The sequence below is a fragment of the Somniosus microcephalus genome, chromosome 14 (genome assembly GCF_052327205.1).
Source record: "Somniosus microcephalus isolate GS21.2 chromosome 14, FLI_Smic_1.0, whole genome shotgun sequence".
NCBI lineage: Eukaryota > Metazoa > Chordata > Chondrichthyes > Squaliformes > Somniosidae > Somniosus > Somniosus microcephalus.
The window spans coordinates 91114431-91131600 of NC_141000.1; the positions used below are offsets into that span (position 1 = coordinate 91114431).

Sequence of the window (17170 nt, forward strand, 5' to 3'; positions counted from 1 at the left end):
GCGACTGGCGGGGAAGAGAGAGCGACTGGCGGGGAAGAGAGAGCGACTGGCGGGGAAGAGAGAGCGACTGGCGGGGAAGAGAGAGCGACTGGCGGGGAAGAGAGAGCGCACTGGCGGGGAAGAGAGAGCCACTGGCGGGGAAGAGAGAGCACTGGCGGGGAAGAGAGAGCCACTGGCGGGGAAGAGAGAGCGACTGGCGGGGAAGAGAGAGAGCGACTGGCGGGAAGAGAGAGCGACTGGCGGGGAAGAGAGAGCGACTGGCGGGGAAGAGAGAGCGACTGGCGGGGAAGAGAGAGCGACTGGCGGGAAGAGAGAGCGACTGGCGGGAAGAGAGAGCGACTGGCGGGGAAGAGAGAGAGCGACTGGGGGGGAGAGAGAGAGCGACTGGCGGGGGAAGAGAGCGCGACTGGCGGGGAAGAGAGAGCGACTGGCGGGGAAGAGAGAGAGCGACTGGGGGGGAAGAGAGAGCGACTGGCGGGGAAGAGAGAGAGCGACTGGGGGGGAAGAGAGAGAGCGACTGGGGGGGAAGAGAGAGAGCGACTGGGGGGGAAGAGAGAGAGCGACTGGGGGGGAGAGAGAGAGCGACTGGGGGGAAGAGAGAGAGCGACTGGGGGGGAAGAGAGAGAGCGACTGGGGGGGAAGAGAGAGAGCGACTGGGGGGGAAGAGAGAGAGCGACTGGGGGGGAAGAGAGAGAGCGACTGGGGGGGGAAGAGAGAGAGCGACTGGGGGGGAAGAGAGAGAGCGACTGGGGGGGAAGAGAGAGAGCGACTGGGGGGAAGAGAGAGAGCGACTGGGGGGAAGAGAGAGAGCGACTGGGGGGAAGAGAGAGAGCGACTGGGGGGGAAGAGAGAGAGCGACTGGGGGGGAAGAGAGGGAGCGACTGGGGGGGAAGAGAGAGAGCGACTGGGGGGGAAGAGAGAGAGCGACTGGGGGGGAAGAGAGAGAGCGACTGGGGGGAAGAGAGAGAGCGACTGGGGGGAAGAGAGAGAGCGACTGGGGGGGAAGAGAGAGAGCGACTGGGGGGGAAGAGAGAGAGCGACTGGGGGGAAGAGAGAGAGCGAGCGACTGGGGGGGAAGAGAGCGAGCGACTGGGGGGGAAGAGAGAGAGCGAGCGACTGGGGGGAAGAGAGAGAGCGAGCGACTGGGGGGGAAGAGAGAGCGACTGGCGGGGAAGAGAGAGAGCGACTGGGGGCGAAGAGAGAGCGACTGGCGGGGAAGAGAGAGCGACTGGCGGGGAAGAGAGAGAGCGACTGGGGGCGAAGAGAGAGCGACTGGCGGGGAAGAGAGAGAGCGACTGGGGGGGAAGAGAGAGAGCGACTGGGGGGGAAGAGAGAGAGCGACTGGGGGAAGAGAGAGAGCGACTGGGGGGAAGAGAGAGAGCGACTGGGGGAAGAGAGAGAGCGACTGGGGGGAAGAGAGAGAGCGACTGGGGGGGAAGAGAGAGAGACTGGCGGGGAAGAGAGAGCGACTGGCGGGGAAGAGAGAGCGACTGGCGGGAAGAGAGAGCGACTGGCGGGGAAGAGAGAGAGCAACTGGGGGGGGAAGAGAGAGAGCGACTGGGGGGGGAAGAGAGAGCGACTGGCGGGGAAGAGAGCGCGACTGGCGGGGAAGAGAGAGCGACTGGCGGGGAAGAGAGAGCGACTGGCGGGGAAGAGAGAGAGCGACTGGGGGGGAAAGAGAGAGCGACTGGCGGGGAAGAGAGAGAGAGCGACTGGGGGGGAAGAGAGAGAGCGACTGGGGGGGAAGAGAGAGAGCGACTGGGGGAAGAGAGAGAGCGACTGGGGGGAAGAGAGAGAGCGACCTGGGGGGAAGAGAGAGAGAGCGGACTGGGGGGGAAGAGAGAGAGACTGGCGGGGAAGAGAGAGCGACTGGCGGGGAAGAGAGAGCGACTGGCGGGGAAGAGAGAGCGACTGGCGGGGAAGAGAGAGCGACTGGCGGGGAAGAGAGAGCGACTGGCGGGGAAGAGAGAGCGACTGGCGGGGAAGAGAGAGCGACTGGCGGGGAAGAGAGAGCGACTGGCGGGGAAGAGAGAGCGACTGGCGGGGAAGAGAGAGCGACTGGCGGGGAAGAGAGAGCGACTGGCGGGGAAGAGAGAGCGACTGGCGGGGAAGAGAGAGAGCGACTGGCGGGAAGAGAGAGCCACTGGCGGGGAAGAGAGAGCCACTGGCGGGGAAGAGAGAGCCACTGGCGGGGAAGAGAGAGCGACTGGCGGGGAAGAGAGAGCGACTGGCGGGGAAGAGAGAGCGACTGGCGGGAAGAGAGAGAGCGACTGGGGGGGGAAGAGAGAGAGCGACTGGGGGGGGAAGAGAGAGCGACTGGCGGGGAAGAGAGCGCGACTGGCGGGGAAGAGAGAGCGACTGGCGGGGAAGAGAGAGCGACTGGCGGGGAAGAGAGAGAGCGACTGGGGGGGAAGAGAGAGCGACTGGCGGGGAAGAGAGAGAGCGACTGGGGGGGAAGAGAGAGAGCGACTGGGGGGGAAGAGAGAGAGCGACTGGGGGGAAGAGAGAGAGCGACTGGGGGGGAAGAGAGAGAGCGACTGGGGGGGAAGAGAGAGAGCGACTGGGGGGGAAGAGAGAGAGCGACTGGGGGGGAAGAGAGAGAGCGACTGGGGGGGGAAGAGAGAGAGCGACTGGGGGGGAAGAGAGAGAGCGACTGGGGGGAAGAGAGAGAGCGACTGGGGGGAAGAGAGAGAGCGACTGGGGGGGAAGAGAGAGAGCGACTGGGGGGGAAGAGAGAGAGCGACTGGGGGGGAAGAGAGAGAGCGACTGGGGGGAGAGAGAGAGGGGGGGGAGAGAGAGCGACTGGGGGGGAAGAGAGAGAGCGACTGGGGGGGAAGAGAGAGAGCGACTGGGGGGGAAGAGAGAGAGCGACTGGGGGGAAGAGAGAGAGCGACTGGGGGGGAAGAGAGAGAGCGACTGGGGGGGAAGAGAGAGAGCGACTGGGGAAGAGAGAGAGCGACTGGGGGGAAGAGAGAGAGCGACTGGGGGGAAGAGAGAGAGCGACTGGGGGGAAGAGAGAGAGCGACGGGGGGGAAGAGAGAGAGCGACTGGGGGGGGAAGAGAGGGAGCGACTGGGGGGAAGAGAGAGAGCGACTGGGGGGGAAGAGAGAGAGCGACTGGGGGGGAAGAGAGAGAGCGACTGGGGGGAAGAGAGAGAGCGACTGGGGGGGAAGAGAGAGAGCGACTGGGGGGAAGAGAGAGAGCGACTGGGGGGGAAGAGAGAGAGCGACTGGGGGGGAAGAGAGAGAGCGACTGGGGGGAAGAGAGAGAGCGACTCGGGGGGAAGAGAGAGAGCGACTCGGGGGGAAGAGAGAGAGCGACTCGGGGGGAAGAGAGAGAGCGACTGGGGGGGAAGAGAGAGAGCGACTGGGGGGGAAGAGAGAGAGCGACTGGGGGGGAAGAGAGAGAGCGACAGGGGGGGGAAGAGAGAGAGCGACTGGGGGGGAAGAGAGAGAGCGATGGGGGGGAAGAGAGCGAGCGACTGGGGGGGAAGAGAGAGAGAGCGACTGGGGGGGAAGAGAGAGAGCGACTGGGGGGGAAGAGAGAGAGCGAGCGACTGGGGGGGAAGAGAGAGAGCGAGCGACTGGGGGGGAAGAGAGAGAGCGAGCGACTGGGGGGGAAGAGAGAGAGCGAGCGACTGGGGGGGAAGAGAGAGAGAGAGCGAGCGACTGGGGGGGAAGAGAGAGAGAGAGAGAGCGACTGGGGGGGAAGAGAGAGAGCGAGCGACTGGGGGGAAGAGAGAGAGCGAGCGACTGGGGGGGAAGAGAGCGAGCGACTGGGGGGGAAGAGAGCGAGCGAGCGAGCGACTGGGGGGGAAGAGAGAGAGCGAGCGACTGGGGGGAAGAGAGAGAGCGAGCGACTGGGGGGGAAGAGAGAGAGCGAGCGACTGGGGGGAAGAGAGAGAGCGAGCGACTGGGGGGGAAGAGAGAGAGCGAGCGACTGGGGGGGAAGAGAGCGAGCGACTGGGGGGGAAGAGAGCGATTGGGGGGGAAGAGAGAGAGCGACTGGGGGGGAAGAGAGAGAGCGACAGGGGGAAGAGAGAGAGCGACTGGGGGGAAGAGAGAGAGCGACTGGGGGGAAGAGAGAGAGCGACTGGGGGGAAGAGAGAGAGCGACTGGGGGGAAGAGAGAGAGCGACTGTGGGGGAAGAGAGAGAGCGACTGGGGGGGAAGAGAGAGCGCGACTGGGGGGAAGAGAGAGAGCGAATGGGGGGGAAGAGAGTGAGCGACTGGGGGGAAGAGAGAGAGCGACTGGCGGGGAAGAGAGCGCGACTGGCGGGGAAGGGAGAGCGACTGGCGGGGAAGGGAGAGCGACTGGCGGGGAAGAGAGAGCGACTGGCGGGGAAGAGCGACTGGCGGGAAGAGAGAGCGACTGGCGGGGAAGGGAGAGCGACTGGCGGGGAAGGGAGAGCGACTGGCGGGGAAGAGAGAGCGACTGGCGGGGAAGAGAGAGCGACTGGCGGGGAAGAGAGAGCGACTGGCGGGGAAGAGAGAGCGACTGGCGGGAAGAGAGAGCGACTGGCGGGGAAGAGAGAGCGACTGGCGGGGAAGAGGAGAGCGACTGGCGGGGAAGAGAGAGCGACTGGCGGGGAAGAGAGAGCGGCTGGCGGGGAAGAGAGAGCGGCTGGCGGGGAAGAGAGAGCGGCTGGCGGGGAAGAGAGAGCGGCTGGCGGGAGACGAGAGAGAGCGCTGGCGGGGAGAGAGAGCGACTGGCGGGGAAGAGAGAGCGACTGGCGGGGAAGAGAGAGCGACTGGCGGGGAAGAGAGAGCGACTGGCGGGGAAGAGAGAGCGACTGGCGGGGAAGAGAGAGAGCGACTGGCGGGGAAGAGAGAGCGACTGGCGGGGAAGAGAGAGCGACTGGCGGGGAAGAGAGAGCGACTGGCGGGGAAGAGAGAGCGACTGGCGGGGAAGAGAGAGCGACTGGCGGGAAGAGAGAGCGACTGGCGGGGAAGAGAGAGCGACTGGCGGGGAAGAGAGAGCGACTGGCGGGGAAGAGAGAGCGACTGGCGGGGAAGAGAGAGCGACTGGCGGGGAAGAGAGAGCGACTGGCGGGGAAGAGAGAGCGACTGGGGGAAGAGAGAGCGACTGGCGGGGAAGAGAGAGCGACTGGCGGGAAGAGAGAGCGACTGGCGGGGAAGAGAGAGCGACTGCGGGGAAGAGAGAGCGACTGGCGGGGAAGAGAGAGCGACTGGCGGGGAAGAGAGCGAGCGACTGGCGGGGAAGAGAGAGCGACTGGCGGGGAAGAGAGAGCGACTGGCGGGGAAGAGAGAGCGACTGGCGGGGGAAGAGAGAGAGCGACTGGCGGGGAAGAGAGAGCGACTGGCGGGGAAGAGAGAGAGCGACTGGGGGGGAAGAGAGAGAGCGACTGGCGGGGAAGAGAGAGCGACTGGGGGGGAAGAGAGAGCGACTGGCGGGGAAGAGAGAGCGACTGGCGGGGAAGAGAGAGCGACTGGCGGGGGAGAGAGAGCGACTGGCGGGGGAAGAGAGAGCGACTGGCGGGGAAGAGAGAGCGACTGGCGGGGAAGAGAGAGCGACTGGCGGGGAAGAGAGAGCGACTGGCGGGGAAGAGAGAGCGACTGGCGGGGAAGAGAGAGCGACTGGCGGGGAAGAGAGAGCGACTGGCGGGGAAGAGAGAGCGACTGGCGGGGAAGAGAGAGCGACTCGGCGGGGAAGAGAGAGCGACTGGCGGGGAAGAGAGAGCGATCTGGCGGGGAAGAGAGAGCGACTGGCGGGGAAGAGAGAGCGACTGGCGGGGAAGAGAGAGCGACTGGCGGGGAAGAGAGAGCGACTGGCGGGGAAGAGAGAGCGACTGGCGGGGAAGAGAGAGCGCTACTGGCGGGGAAGAGAGAGCGACTGGCGGGGAAGAGAGAGCGACTGGCGGGGAAGAGAGAGCGACTGGCGGGGAAGAGAGAGCGACTGGCGGGGAAGAGAGAGCGACTGGCGGGGAAGAGAGAGCGTCTGGCGGGGAAGAGAGAGCGACTGGCGGGGAAGAGAGAGCGACTGGCGTCTGGCGGGGAAGAGAGAGCGACTGGCGGGGAAGAGAGAGAGCGACTGGGGGGGGGAAGAGAGAGAGCGACTGGGGGGGGGAAGAGAGAGAGCGACTGGCGGGGAAGAGAGAGCGACTGGCGGGGAAGAGAGCGCGACTGGCGGGGAAGAGAGAGCGACTGGCGGGGAAGAGAGAGCGACTGGCGGGGAAGAGAGAGCGACTGGCGGGGAAGAGAGAGAGCGACTGGGGGGGAAGAGAGAGCGACTGGCGGGGAAGAGAGAGAGCGACTGGGGGGGAAGAGAGAGAGCGACTGGGGGGGAAGAGAGAGAGCGACTGGGGGGGGAAGAGAGAGAGCGACTGGGGGGGAAGAGAGAGAGCGACTGGGGGGGAAGAGAGAGAGCGACTGGGGGGGAAGAGAGAGAGCGACTGGGGGGGAAGAGAGAGAGCGACTGGGGGGGGAAGAGAGAGAGCGACTGGGGGGGAAGAGAGAGAGCGACTGGGGGGGGAAGAGAGAGAGCGACTGGGGGGGAAGAGAGAGAGCGACTGGGGGGGAAGAGAGGGAGCGACTGGGGGGGGAAGAGAGAGAGCGACTGGGGGGGAAGAGAGAGAGCGACTGGGGGGGGAAGAGAGAGAGCGACTGGGGGGGAAGAGAGAGAGCGACTGGGGGGGGAAGAGAGAGAGCGACTGGGGGGGAAGAGAGAGAGCGACTGGGGGGGGAAGAGAGAGAGCGACTGGGGGGGGAAGAGAGAGAGCGACTGGGGGGGAAGAGAGAGAGCGACTGGGGGGGAAGAGAGAGAGCGACGGGGGGGAAGGGAGAGAGAGCGACTGGGGGGGAAGAGAGAGAGCGACTGGGGGGGGAAGAGAGAGAGCGACTGGGGGGGGAAGAGAGAGAGCGACTGGGGGGGAAGAGAGAGAGCGACTGGGGGGGAAGAGAGAGAGCGACTGGGGGGGGAAGAGAGAGAGCGACTGGGGGGGAAGAGAGAGAGCGACTGGGGGGGGAAGAGAGAGAGCGACTGGGGGGGAAGAGAGAGAGCGACTGGGGGGAAGAGAGAGAGCGACTGTGGGGAAGAGAGAGAGCGACTGGGGGGGAAGAGAGAGAGCGACTGGGGGGGGAAGAGAGGGAGCGACTGGGGGGGGGAAGAGAGAGAGCGACTGGGGGGGAAGAGAGAGAGCGACTGGGGGGAAGAGAGAGAGCGACTGGGGGGGGAAGAGAGAGAGCGACTGGGGGGGAAGAGAGAGAGCGACTGGGGGGGAAGAGAGAGAGCGACTGGGGGAGAAGAGAGAGAGCGACTGGGGGGGAAGAGAGAGAGCGACTCGGGGGGGAAGAGAGAGAGCGACTGGGGGGGAAGAGAGAGAGCGACTGGGGGGGAAGAGAGAGAGCGACGGGGGGGAAGAGAGAGAGCGACTGGGGGGGAAGAGAGAGAGCGACTGGGGGGGAAGAGAGAGAGCGACTGGGGGGGAAGAGAGAGAGCGACAGGGGGGAAGAGAGCGAGCGACTGGGGGGGAAGAGAGAGAGAGCGACTGGGGGGGAAGAGAGAGAGCGACGGCGGGGAAGAGGGAGACGGGGGGAAGGTGGTCCGATGGACCCCTGCGAAGGAAGGAAGAAGGTAAGCTCTCCCTCCCTGTCCCACCCCCTCACTCTTTCCCTCCCTCACCCTCTCTCCCTCCCCGTCTCTCCCTGCTTTACTCTCCCTCCCTCCCCCCTCTCCTCCCCCTCTCCCTCCCTCACCCGTCTCTCCCTGCTTTACTCTCCCTCCCTCCCTCCCCCCTTGTCCTCTCCCTCCCTCACCCTCTCCCCTCCCCCCACCCTCTCTCTCTCTCCCCTCTCCCTCCTTGCCCCCCTCCTCTCTCCCCTCCCTGCCCCTCTCCTCACTCTCCCTCTCCCTGTCCTCTCCCTCTCCTCCCTCCCTATTTCGCTGTCTCTCTGACGTCTGTCTGTTGACTGTTCCCCTCTGGTACTCCAGGCCCTGCCGTCCACCCGCTCTCCGGGGCAAGGTAAGAGCCGTGCTCCGGCCCCACACCCACACCGCCGGGGATCAGCACCCGGGGAACCCGCCCCGCCGCCCAACGTGAACAACAAACACCCCTCCTCACCTGTCACGGAGTTGAAGTCTGCGAAAGCGGCCACGCTGCCCCGGGCCTCTTCCCCCGCGCATTCAGGAGGCGCAGGGAAGAGAGAGAGAGAGAGACTGGGGGGGGAGAGTGAGACGCCGCCGCGCACCTGCTCCGCGGAGCTCCGTGCCACCACCGCCGCACCAGCCTTTACAAAGATGGCGGCGGAATAGCGACGCTCGGCTGAGGCCCGCCCCTCCAGCCTTCACAAAGATGGCGGCGATCGGGGGCCGCTTGTTGACTGGGGCCGGGAGGTGCCTAGCTCGGGCGTGGGTGCGGAGGAGAGGCCCAGGCTTCGAGGCCTACAAAAAACGGTGAAAGGTAGGAAAATTATAGAGGTTAGAGAAAAGATGTACAAATTAATTAACTTTTTAAAAAAAACAATTTGTGTTTTAGAAGCAACTTTTTTTTTGGTGGAAATGTAGATTTGAAAAGAAACACGGAGAAAGCGGGAAAAAGAAATGAAAAGTTTGGAATCAAGGTGGCGGCGACTCACCTCGGTTCAGAACGATAAGGCCCGCCCACACATGCACCGATTGGGCGACCGTCAGGTCACCGAAGCGTAGGATTGGTCAATCGTCCCGTCACTCGACTCCAGGAGGGTCCGCCCCCGCCACGCAGCAATTGGTCGACCGTCGGGTCGCTCGACCGTACGATTGGTCGACCTCGACGTCACTCAATGCTAATGAACAGATAATGAGTGGAATTTTGAACGTTTTTTGGATACTGCGGGCACAATTTTTGTCTCACCGAAACGTAAATACGCTTACAACCGTTCTGGAATCGTAAGCTTTCTTTTGATGTAACACACGTGTAGGTACGCTCTATAACTTTTGATTGAATAGCCGGACAGAGAGACAGACATACCGTTTTTTATATATATATAAGATAGATACAGCTCAGAAACAGGCCATTTGGCCCAACCAGTCCATGCCTGTGTTTTGCTCCACTCGAGTCTTTCCTCATCTAACTCTATCAGCATAACCCTCTATTCCCTTCTCCCTCATATGCTTATCTAACCTCCCCTTAAATGCATCTATACTATTCACTTCAACCAATCCCTGTGGTAGCGAGTTCCACATTCTCACCACTCTCTGGGTAAAGAAGTTTCTTCTGAATTCCCTATTTGATTTCTTGGTGAGTATCTTATATTGATGGCCTCTAGTTTTGCTCTTCCCTACAAGTGGAAACACTCTCTGTGTGTCTACTCTATCAAAACCTTTCATAATTTTAAAGACCTCTATTAGGTCATCCCTCAGCCTTCTACCAGACTGTTCATTCTTTCCTGATAAGTATAACCTCGAATTTCTGGTATCATTCTTGTAAATCTTCTCTGCCCCTCTCCAGCGCCTCTATATCCTTTTTATAATATGGCGACCAGAATTGTACACAGTACTCCAAGTTTGGTCTGACCAAGATTCAATACAAGTTTAGCATAACATCTCTACTTTTCAATTCTATCCCTCTAGAAATAAACCCTAGTGCTTGGTTTGCCTTTTTTATGGCCTTATTAACCTGCATCGCTACTTTTAGTGATTTGTGTATTTGTACTCTGAGATCCCTTTGCTCTTCTACCCCATTTAGATTCTTATTTACTAGAAAAGGTTTTATATTGATGTCCATGAAATTGTTCTTTTTTTCAGTATCCATATTTGTTAGACAACAAATAAAATGTTGTGATTAGTCTGCAAACAATTCAATCTTCTCCACCAAAACATGTGAATACAAGGCTGCAAGAAGACTTGTAAATGGTATTAGTTAAATGATTAGTTTAAAAAAGACACCTGGGACTTATCCAAAGATTAGCATTTCCATCCTTAGTACTTAGCCTAATATCAAAGTTGACCTTTAAGAAGGATATTAGGATTCAGTTGACTTTTTCTCATTTTAGATAAAGAATGGCATTTAAAACCTTAATCCTTCTTTCTCTTCTGATGCACTTCCTGTATTTATCATTTGTACATTTTCTTCTGTCCCTCAGCTCAGCAACACTATATAGTTGGGTGGAATCAATGGCCTAAAGAAAAAGGGTAATTCTAGCCTGAAGAGGTGTGAGCTGATATTACATGTCTGGAAATGATATCACCCTCCACCCCAGGCAGGCAAGAGACTGACATTTACAGTGGGCAACCCCAAAATGTCAGCTTAGGTCAGGTGCAGCTGAGTTTCTGGATCACTGAACGTACCTGTTTCTCAAATAGAAAGGATAGCATTTCAGTATCAATAATTCAAGACTTCCCAAACCTTTATCTTTACAGGTGGCTGAAATTAATTCAACTTTCAGAAAGAAATAAGTAATTACTCCCAGTATTAAGTTTGTGATTCACTTAAAAAGTCACATTAAGAACTGTAATTAACATTTAACTTTCATTAATAGGTAAGTAATAATTTATATCTCGTCATTTGACAGAGTAATCCAAAACCTCGCTCAAATTTGTCATGCAACTTTCCTCAAGGAAAGTGGAGCCATAAGGGCGTATTAAGCGTATTTTATATTACAGCTGCAGTATATTTTATATCTCAAACTAACTAACTACAGGAAACTTTCGTTTATCCGGAGGTTAAATGTCCGGAAAGCTCTATCTACTGGCAAAATTCAGGAGTCGGTTCAGATCATTTTTTTTCTTTTCGTTGCTTCTTTTCTCCAGTCCTGGCTCTGCAAGCGTCTCTGTAGCTAAGCAACAGCTTCAGCTAGACGCTTGCAAGCTGCGCCAACTGTTTTGAAGCTGTTGCTAAGCAACAGGGTTTGTTGCTTCACACGGAGCTCTGAGCTCCGTATGTTTTAACATTAGTGCTGGTTTCTACGGCAGTTTTGATCTAACGGCACCAGCTCGGTCCCGTCGGTGCCGGATACCAGAAAGTTTCCTGTAGTCCTTCGCTCCTGGAAAGGCTCAGCAACATTTAATATTATTCTCCCCCCAATTTTCTCAGAACCAACCAAACACTTCAAGGCAAAAATATTTAACCAGAAAGGCTGTATTACTTGATGATGATTACAGTAGGATGAAGGACATATTTATTTATCCACTTCCTTTTTAATTCGGTTTTTGTCCACAGGAGATCCACTGGTAAATTATAAATGTTGCAGTTCCTTCTAAGACCAGAGTAAATTAAGAAATACTCAATGATCTGTAGCTTTAGAATTGCAGCTTTTGAAGATTACAGGAAGTGAGAAATAGCTTTGTTTGTAAATAGTATAGTAAATTTGTGCAGTATTTTAAGAAGTTACAAAAGGATCGGAAATACTAAATTCTTCTATAAATACTAGCTATTCTTAAAACAGAAAAATAAAAAGGATTTTCTGAACAGTTTTGTAGGAAAAAAACATTCTGGTAACATCCGACTTCATTAATAGGGATAAACCTCCTGGTTTTTTTTACTAGTGTATTTACATACGCAGAATCTACAGCACAGAAACAGGCTGTTTGGCCCAACTGGTCTATGCCTGTGTTTATACTTCACACGAGCATCCTCCCACTCCAAATACCTCATCCCAACCTACCCCATGCCTTTCTCCCTCATGCATGCATCAAGCCTCCCCTGATATGTGTTAATGCTCTCTACTTCAGCCATGCCATGTGGAGCGAGTGCCATCCTCACCCGTGTGTAAAGAAATTCCACTTAAATTCTTTATTTGATTTTTTATTCTTTATTATACTTATGTCTCCTTATTCTTAACTCACCACAATTGGATGCTAAAAACTACAGCACTATATTGATAGGTGCCCTTTACGTTTATCCACAAGGCTTCAATTTGCCAATTAGGACATCAGCAAAGAAATGTACTTACAGAAGGTTTTTCCAACTTCTTTCTCTTTTCGTCCATCCTACTGGAGATCATAGGAAACGTGATTAGTTATTAAGAATCAAACATACCAACAACGGAAAACAGCAAGCTGGGGAGGGAATCAAAACTAGAACTTATGTTAACAGGAGGTTTATTTTTCCAACAGGATAATTTTTTCTCACTCCAAGACTAATCCAAGCAAATGATGCTTACAGAATAGGTAACCAATGACAAGTACAATCAACAGCTGGCTTAGGGTGCACTCAAATTCCAGAAGTTTAGCATTGGTGCAAACACTGAACTTGAAGTGTAAACTCAAGTTGCTCATGCAATGCCACTAATAAATGGATTTAGCTCATCATTCATGGCTCATTATGGGACATTGCTAGTACAAAGTGATTGCCATGTTTGTCTACATGTCAAAAGTTACAGCCCTTCAAAGGTAATTTGAAGCACTGTGAGATGTTCAATGAGTTAAGAGCTATATAAATGCCAGTACTATAAAAGTCAAAAGGTTTATACTGGCCAAGAATAGCTCTCACTTGCATTCAAGTGGCATAATCACTATTTAAAGCCGAGAAGGATGCTGAACCCCCCTCAGTAAGACCTCAGCCAGTCAGAGAGTCACCCAAGTATAAGTTATCAAAGTTGCTCTTTCCTGACCAAGGACTCCTACCCAAGCATTTTATTTGTAGACTTTCTGGGGTGGGGAAGAGGGAGTTATAATGCAAGACTTCCCTGAGACTTGCCCATTTCATCACATTGGCTAGTCACATTTTTTTTCTGCCTGGGTCTTGATGTATTACCAGTAATGTTCGCTGGTGGTAACCTTTTTCATAGAATTACAAGGTTCTCCCAGTTTCAAAGCCAATTCATTTTAGATGCAAAAAATGTACATTCCAGCAAGAGATTACAAACCAAATTTTGGTTTTAGGCCCAAGTGTGGATGGCAATGTACTCTTTCTATAAAACACCCAAATCAAAAAAATGTTTTTTTATATAAACAATATATTTTGTGCTGTTGCACAAATAAATGAAATGTAATTCACCAGAGAGCTTTGCATAAGTATGTCCTGCTCACACCAAAAACAGGAAGATCATAAATACACTGATGAAAGCTGTCTTGCTTCTTTTTGGGTCAGCTGGGTCTCTAACATGTGTGAAAACCCCTCACTTGGGAGTCCATCAAACCAAACAACTCAGAATTCCACATAGGTAGAGTTTCTGTTTGCTCGTAGGGACATACCTCACTTAACTAATTCCAGACATCTTAGGCACTGGATGGCAAGAGCCAATGTTTAGGGAACGAAGATTGCTGGAGTTTAACCTGTTTATTAACACAGAACACCAGAAAACTTTCTGCTGCTTGTTGAACATAGGCCACCCCATGTCGGCTTCCATGATTATTTTCTGCGAGATGCTCTTTTGTCAACAACAGATTATCTGGTTATTATCACATTGATGTTTGTGGGACCTTGATGTGCGCAAATTGGCTGCCGCGTTTGCCACATTACAACAGTGATCCCACTTCAAAAAGTACTTCATTGACTGTAAAGCGTTTTGAGACGTCCAGTGGTCGTGAAAGGCACTATATAAATGCAAGTCTTTCTTTTCTTTTTCAAACAAAAGCACAGTTAATATTTTATAAAAATTAGAATCTATTACAGCCTGTAATGTGAAATGTTAGTATCTCCACTTGTAACTCAAGAGCAATGTCCAGCCTCACTTATATTTAACCAATTTACTAAATGAAGACCATGAGGTAACTGGCTCTTCCTTTTATGCAAAATAGGAAATTTATTGAAAATCACTTTGGTTGCTGTTACTACAATTAAAATTTAGAATTGCGAAGTTGAAAGATGAAATTAAAGACTTGCATTTATATAGCACCTTTCACGATCTCAGGGCGTCCTAAAGTGCTTTAGAGCCAATGAAGTAACTTTGAAGTGTAGTCACTGTTGTAATGCAGGGGAAACAGCATCCAATTTGTGCACAGCAAGGTCATAGAGTTATACAGCACAGAAAGAGGCCCTTCGGCCCATCGTGTCTGCACTGGCCATCAAGCTCTATCTATTCTAATCCCATTTTCCAGCACTTGGTCCGTAGCCTTGTATGCTGTGGCGTTTCAAGTGCTCATCTAAATGCTTCTTGAATTTTGAGGGTTCCTGCCTCTACCACCCTTTCAGGCAGTGAGTTCCAGATTCCAACCACCCTCTGAGTGAAAAAGTTTTTCCTCAAATCCCCTCTAAACCTCCTGCCCCTTACCATGAAACTATGCCCCCTGGTTATTGACCCCTCTACTAAGGGGAAAAGTTCCTTTCTATCTACCCTATCTATGCCCCTCATAATTTTGTACACCTCAATCAGGTCCCCCCTCAGCCTTCTCTGCTCTAAGGAAAACAACCCCAGCCTGTCCAGTCTCTCTTCATAGCTGAAACGCTCCAGCCCAGGTAACATCCTGGTGAATCTCCTCTCCAATGCAATCACATCCTTCCTATGGTGTGGCGACCAGAACTGCACACAGTATTCCAGCTGTGGCCTAACTAGCGTTTTGTACAGCTCCATCATAACCTCCCTGCTCTTATATTCTATGCCTCGGCTAATGAAGGCAAGTATCCCATATGCCTTCTTAACCACCTTATCTACCTGTCCTGCTGCCTTCAGGGATCTATGTACATGCACACCAAGGTCCCTCTGATCCTCTGTCCTTCCTAGGATTCTACCAATTTTCGTGTCATCTGCGAACTTACTGATCATACCTCCTACATTCATATCGAAATCATTAATGTACACTACAAACAGCAAGGGACCCAGCACCAATCCCTACGGTACACCACTGGATACAGGCTTCCAGTCACAAAAACAACTTTCGACCATCACCCTCTGCCTCCTGCCACTAAGCCAATTTTGGATCCAATGTGCCAAATTTCCCTGGATCCCATGGGCTCTTACCTTCTTGACCAGTCTCCCATGCGGGACTTTGTCTAAAGCCTTATTCAAGTCCATGTAGACTACATTAACTGCACTACCCTCATTCACACACCTAGTCACCCCCTCGAAAAATTCAATCAAATTGGTTAGACATGAACTCCCCCTGACAAAGCTATGCTGACTATCCTTGATTAATCCTTGCCTCTCCAAGTGGAGACTAATTCTGTCCCTCAGAATTTTTTCCAATAATTTCCCTACCACTGATGTTAGGCTCACTGACCTGTAATTCCCTGGTTTATCCCTACTATCCTTCTTGAACAATGGTACTATGTTAGCTGTCCTCCAGTCCTCTGGCACCTCCCCTGTGGCCAGAGAGGTTCTGAAAATTTGTCAGAGCCCCTGCAGATCCCACAAATAGCAATGAGATAATGGCCAGATAATCTGTTTTAGTGATATTGGTTGAGGGATAAATATTGTCCAGGACAATTCCCCAGCTCTTCTTCAAATAGTGCCATGGAATCTTTCACATCCAGCTGAGAGAGCAGACGGGGCCTCAGTTTAGTGTCTCATCTGAAGGACAGCACCACCTCCAGGGAACCCGCGCAGCCGGCTTTTCAATGCAAAAACCGTGCGTGCACTGTATTTTGAAAGGTCCCCCCCCCTCCGCCGCGCAGCCCCTTAAAGGGGACGTGTGGGGGACAAACAAAATTAGAGGGAACATTGCAGACAGTGCAGCACTCTCAACACTGCATTGAATGTCTGCACTAGATTTGTGTGCTCAACATTCTCGGTGTGAAACTTGAACCCACAACCTCCTGACCGAGAGTGCTACCCACTGAGCCACTGCGGACAATTGTCAACACTTCAAAATTTTGAAACTGTATCATATATAACCCCCAAAATAATGCAACAGTGCGAGAGAGAATAAGTTCTAAAGCAGAAAATGCTGGAAAAACTCAGCAGGCCAGGCAACATCCGTGGAGAGAAATTAGAGTCAACGTTTCGGGCCAAACCCGTTCTTGATAAAGGATTTTGACCCGATACGTTGACTCTAATTTCTCTCCACGGATGTTGCCTGGCCTGCTGAGTTTTTCCAGCATTTTCTGTTGTTATTTTGGATTTCCAGCATCTGCAGTATTTTGCTAAAGTTCTAAAGCAACTTGTTTTGTTTGGGGCAGGGAAGGGTGGAGAAAATGAAACTTTTCTTCACTCTACGGCCACATTTTTTTGTGCTGCAGGTTGCCACACATCTCTGCTGACATCTTTGCAGTATTAGATCTTTTCATTTCCTTTTACACAAGTTTGATCCAAAACACCAACATGGTGGGATTTTAAAAAAAAATTAATGACGCAGAATTTAAAAGGAAACGTGAAACGAGACACGGCACAACGACCCGAGCCCTGCCGCGATTTATTGCGGTCTCAATGAGGTTTATAAAATCAATTCTCTATGTGTGTTTGTAAATATGTCCGCACTCACCCGGCGGCCCTGCGCTTCCCCCATCCAACAACAAGCCCGAGTGCGCGCCGGATGGCCCGGCTTGGAGCCGCCCCACCCGCCACTGCCCCCGCACGGCGCCTAGCCGCAATGGCCCCAGCTGCTGCAAAAAGCATCAGAGCCACAGCGATACAAAGAGGCAGGTGGCTTTTCTTCGGGTCAGCTCTTGTGCTGGCTGTTTATGGGAAGGGGCAGGAGAACATGGTGGGCGTCCCACTGAGTACTGCAACACCGTGGGTATTTATGAATCCAATAGCAAAATACTGCGGATGCTGGAAATCTGAAATGACAACAGAAAAATGCTGGAAACACTCAGCAGGTCCAGGCAGCATCGAGGAGAGAGACTCAGAGTTAACGTTGACTCTGGTTCTCTCTCCTCGATGCTGCCTGACCTGCTGAGTGTTTCCAGCATTTTCTGTTGTTATTTTGGGTATTTATTAATCCTAGGTTTGCTATCCCATTCACAGTATGGAAATTTCAGTTTCTGGGACATTCCTTATGGAGACAGTCTTTTTCCAAACTGCAACGATGAGATGAGTTACTGAACATTAGCTGTGGTAGCAACTGTGTTTAGAATGAACAAGCGTGAAGTGAGACAAGAGAATTGGGGGAAATATCCCCGACTGAGAATTAGTCGACTCCTCTTCTGTCATTATTTTTCAAACTTTTATTAGTTTGAGTGTGATCTCCCTCTGAGCCAGACACCAACTGCAACCGATTGGACAGACAGATGAGCTGCTCTTGGAACTTTTCCAATGAAGGCAACCATAGGCAGAGAATTACATTTCTCAATTATATTGCATCTTCATTAAGATGAGAAAAGCTGCATCACCTAAAGGGGCAGTCAAAGTATTACC

The 17170-nt window shown here is 53.6% G+C and overlaps 1 protein-coding gene across 3 annotated transcripts in view; it reads right to left on the bottom strand.

The window, feature by feature from the left end:
* LOC147107691 (E3 ubiquitin-protein ligase DZIP3-like) overlaps positions 1 to 16363 on the bottom strand; it is a 184962-nt gene extending 168599 nt beyond the window's left edge. Inside the window, exons 1-2 of one of the 3 annotated variants that reach the window (XM_086006917.1) lie at positions 16296 to 16363; positions 11888 to 11927 (exon numbers count right to left, since the gene is read on the bottom strand). In XM_086006917.1, coding sequence (XP_085863043.1) covers positions 11888 to 11923 — 36 coding nt within the window. In that variant the 5' untranslated portion in view covers positions 11924 to 11927; positions 16296 to 16363. The remainder of the gene's footprint in view (positions 1 to 11887; positions 11928 to 16295) is intronic. The other 2 variants (XM_086006916.1, XM_086006915.1) reach the window with 2 other exon arrangements.
* Between the last annotated feature and the right edge of the window lie 807 nt (positions 16364 to 17170).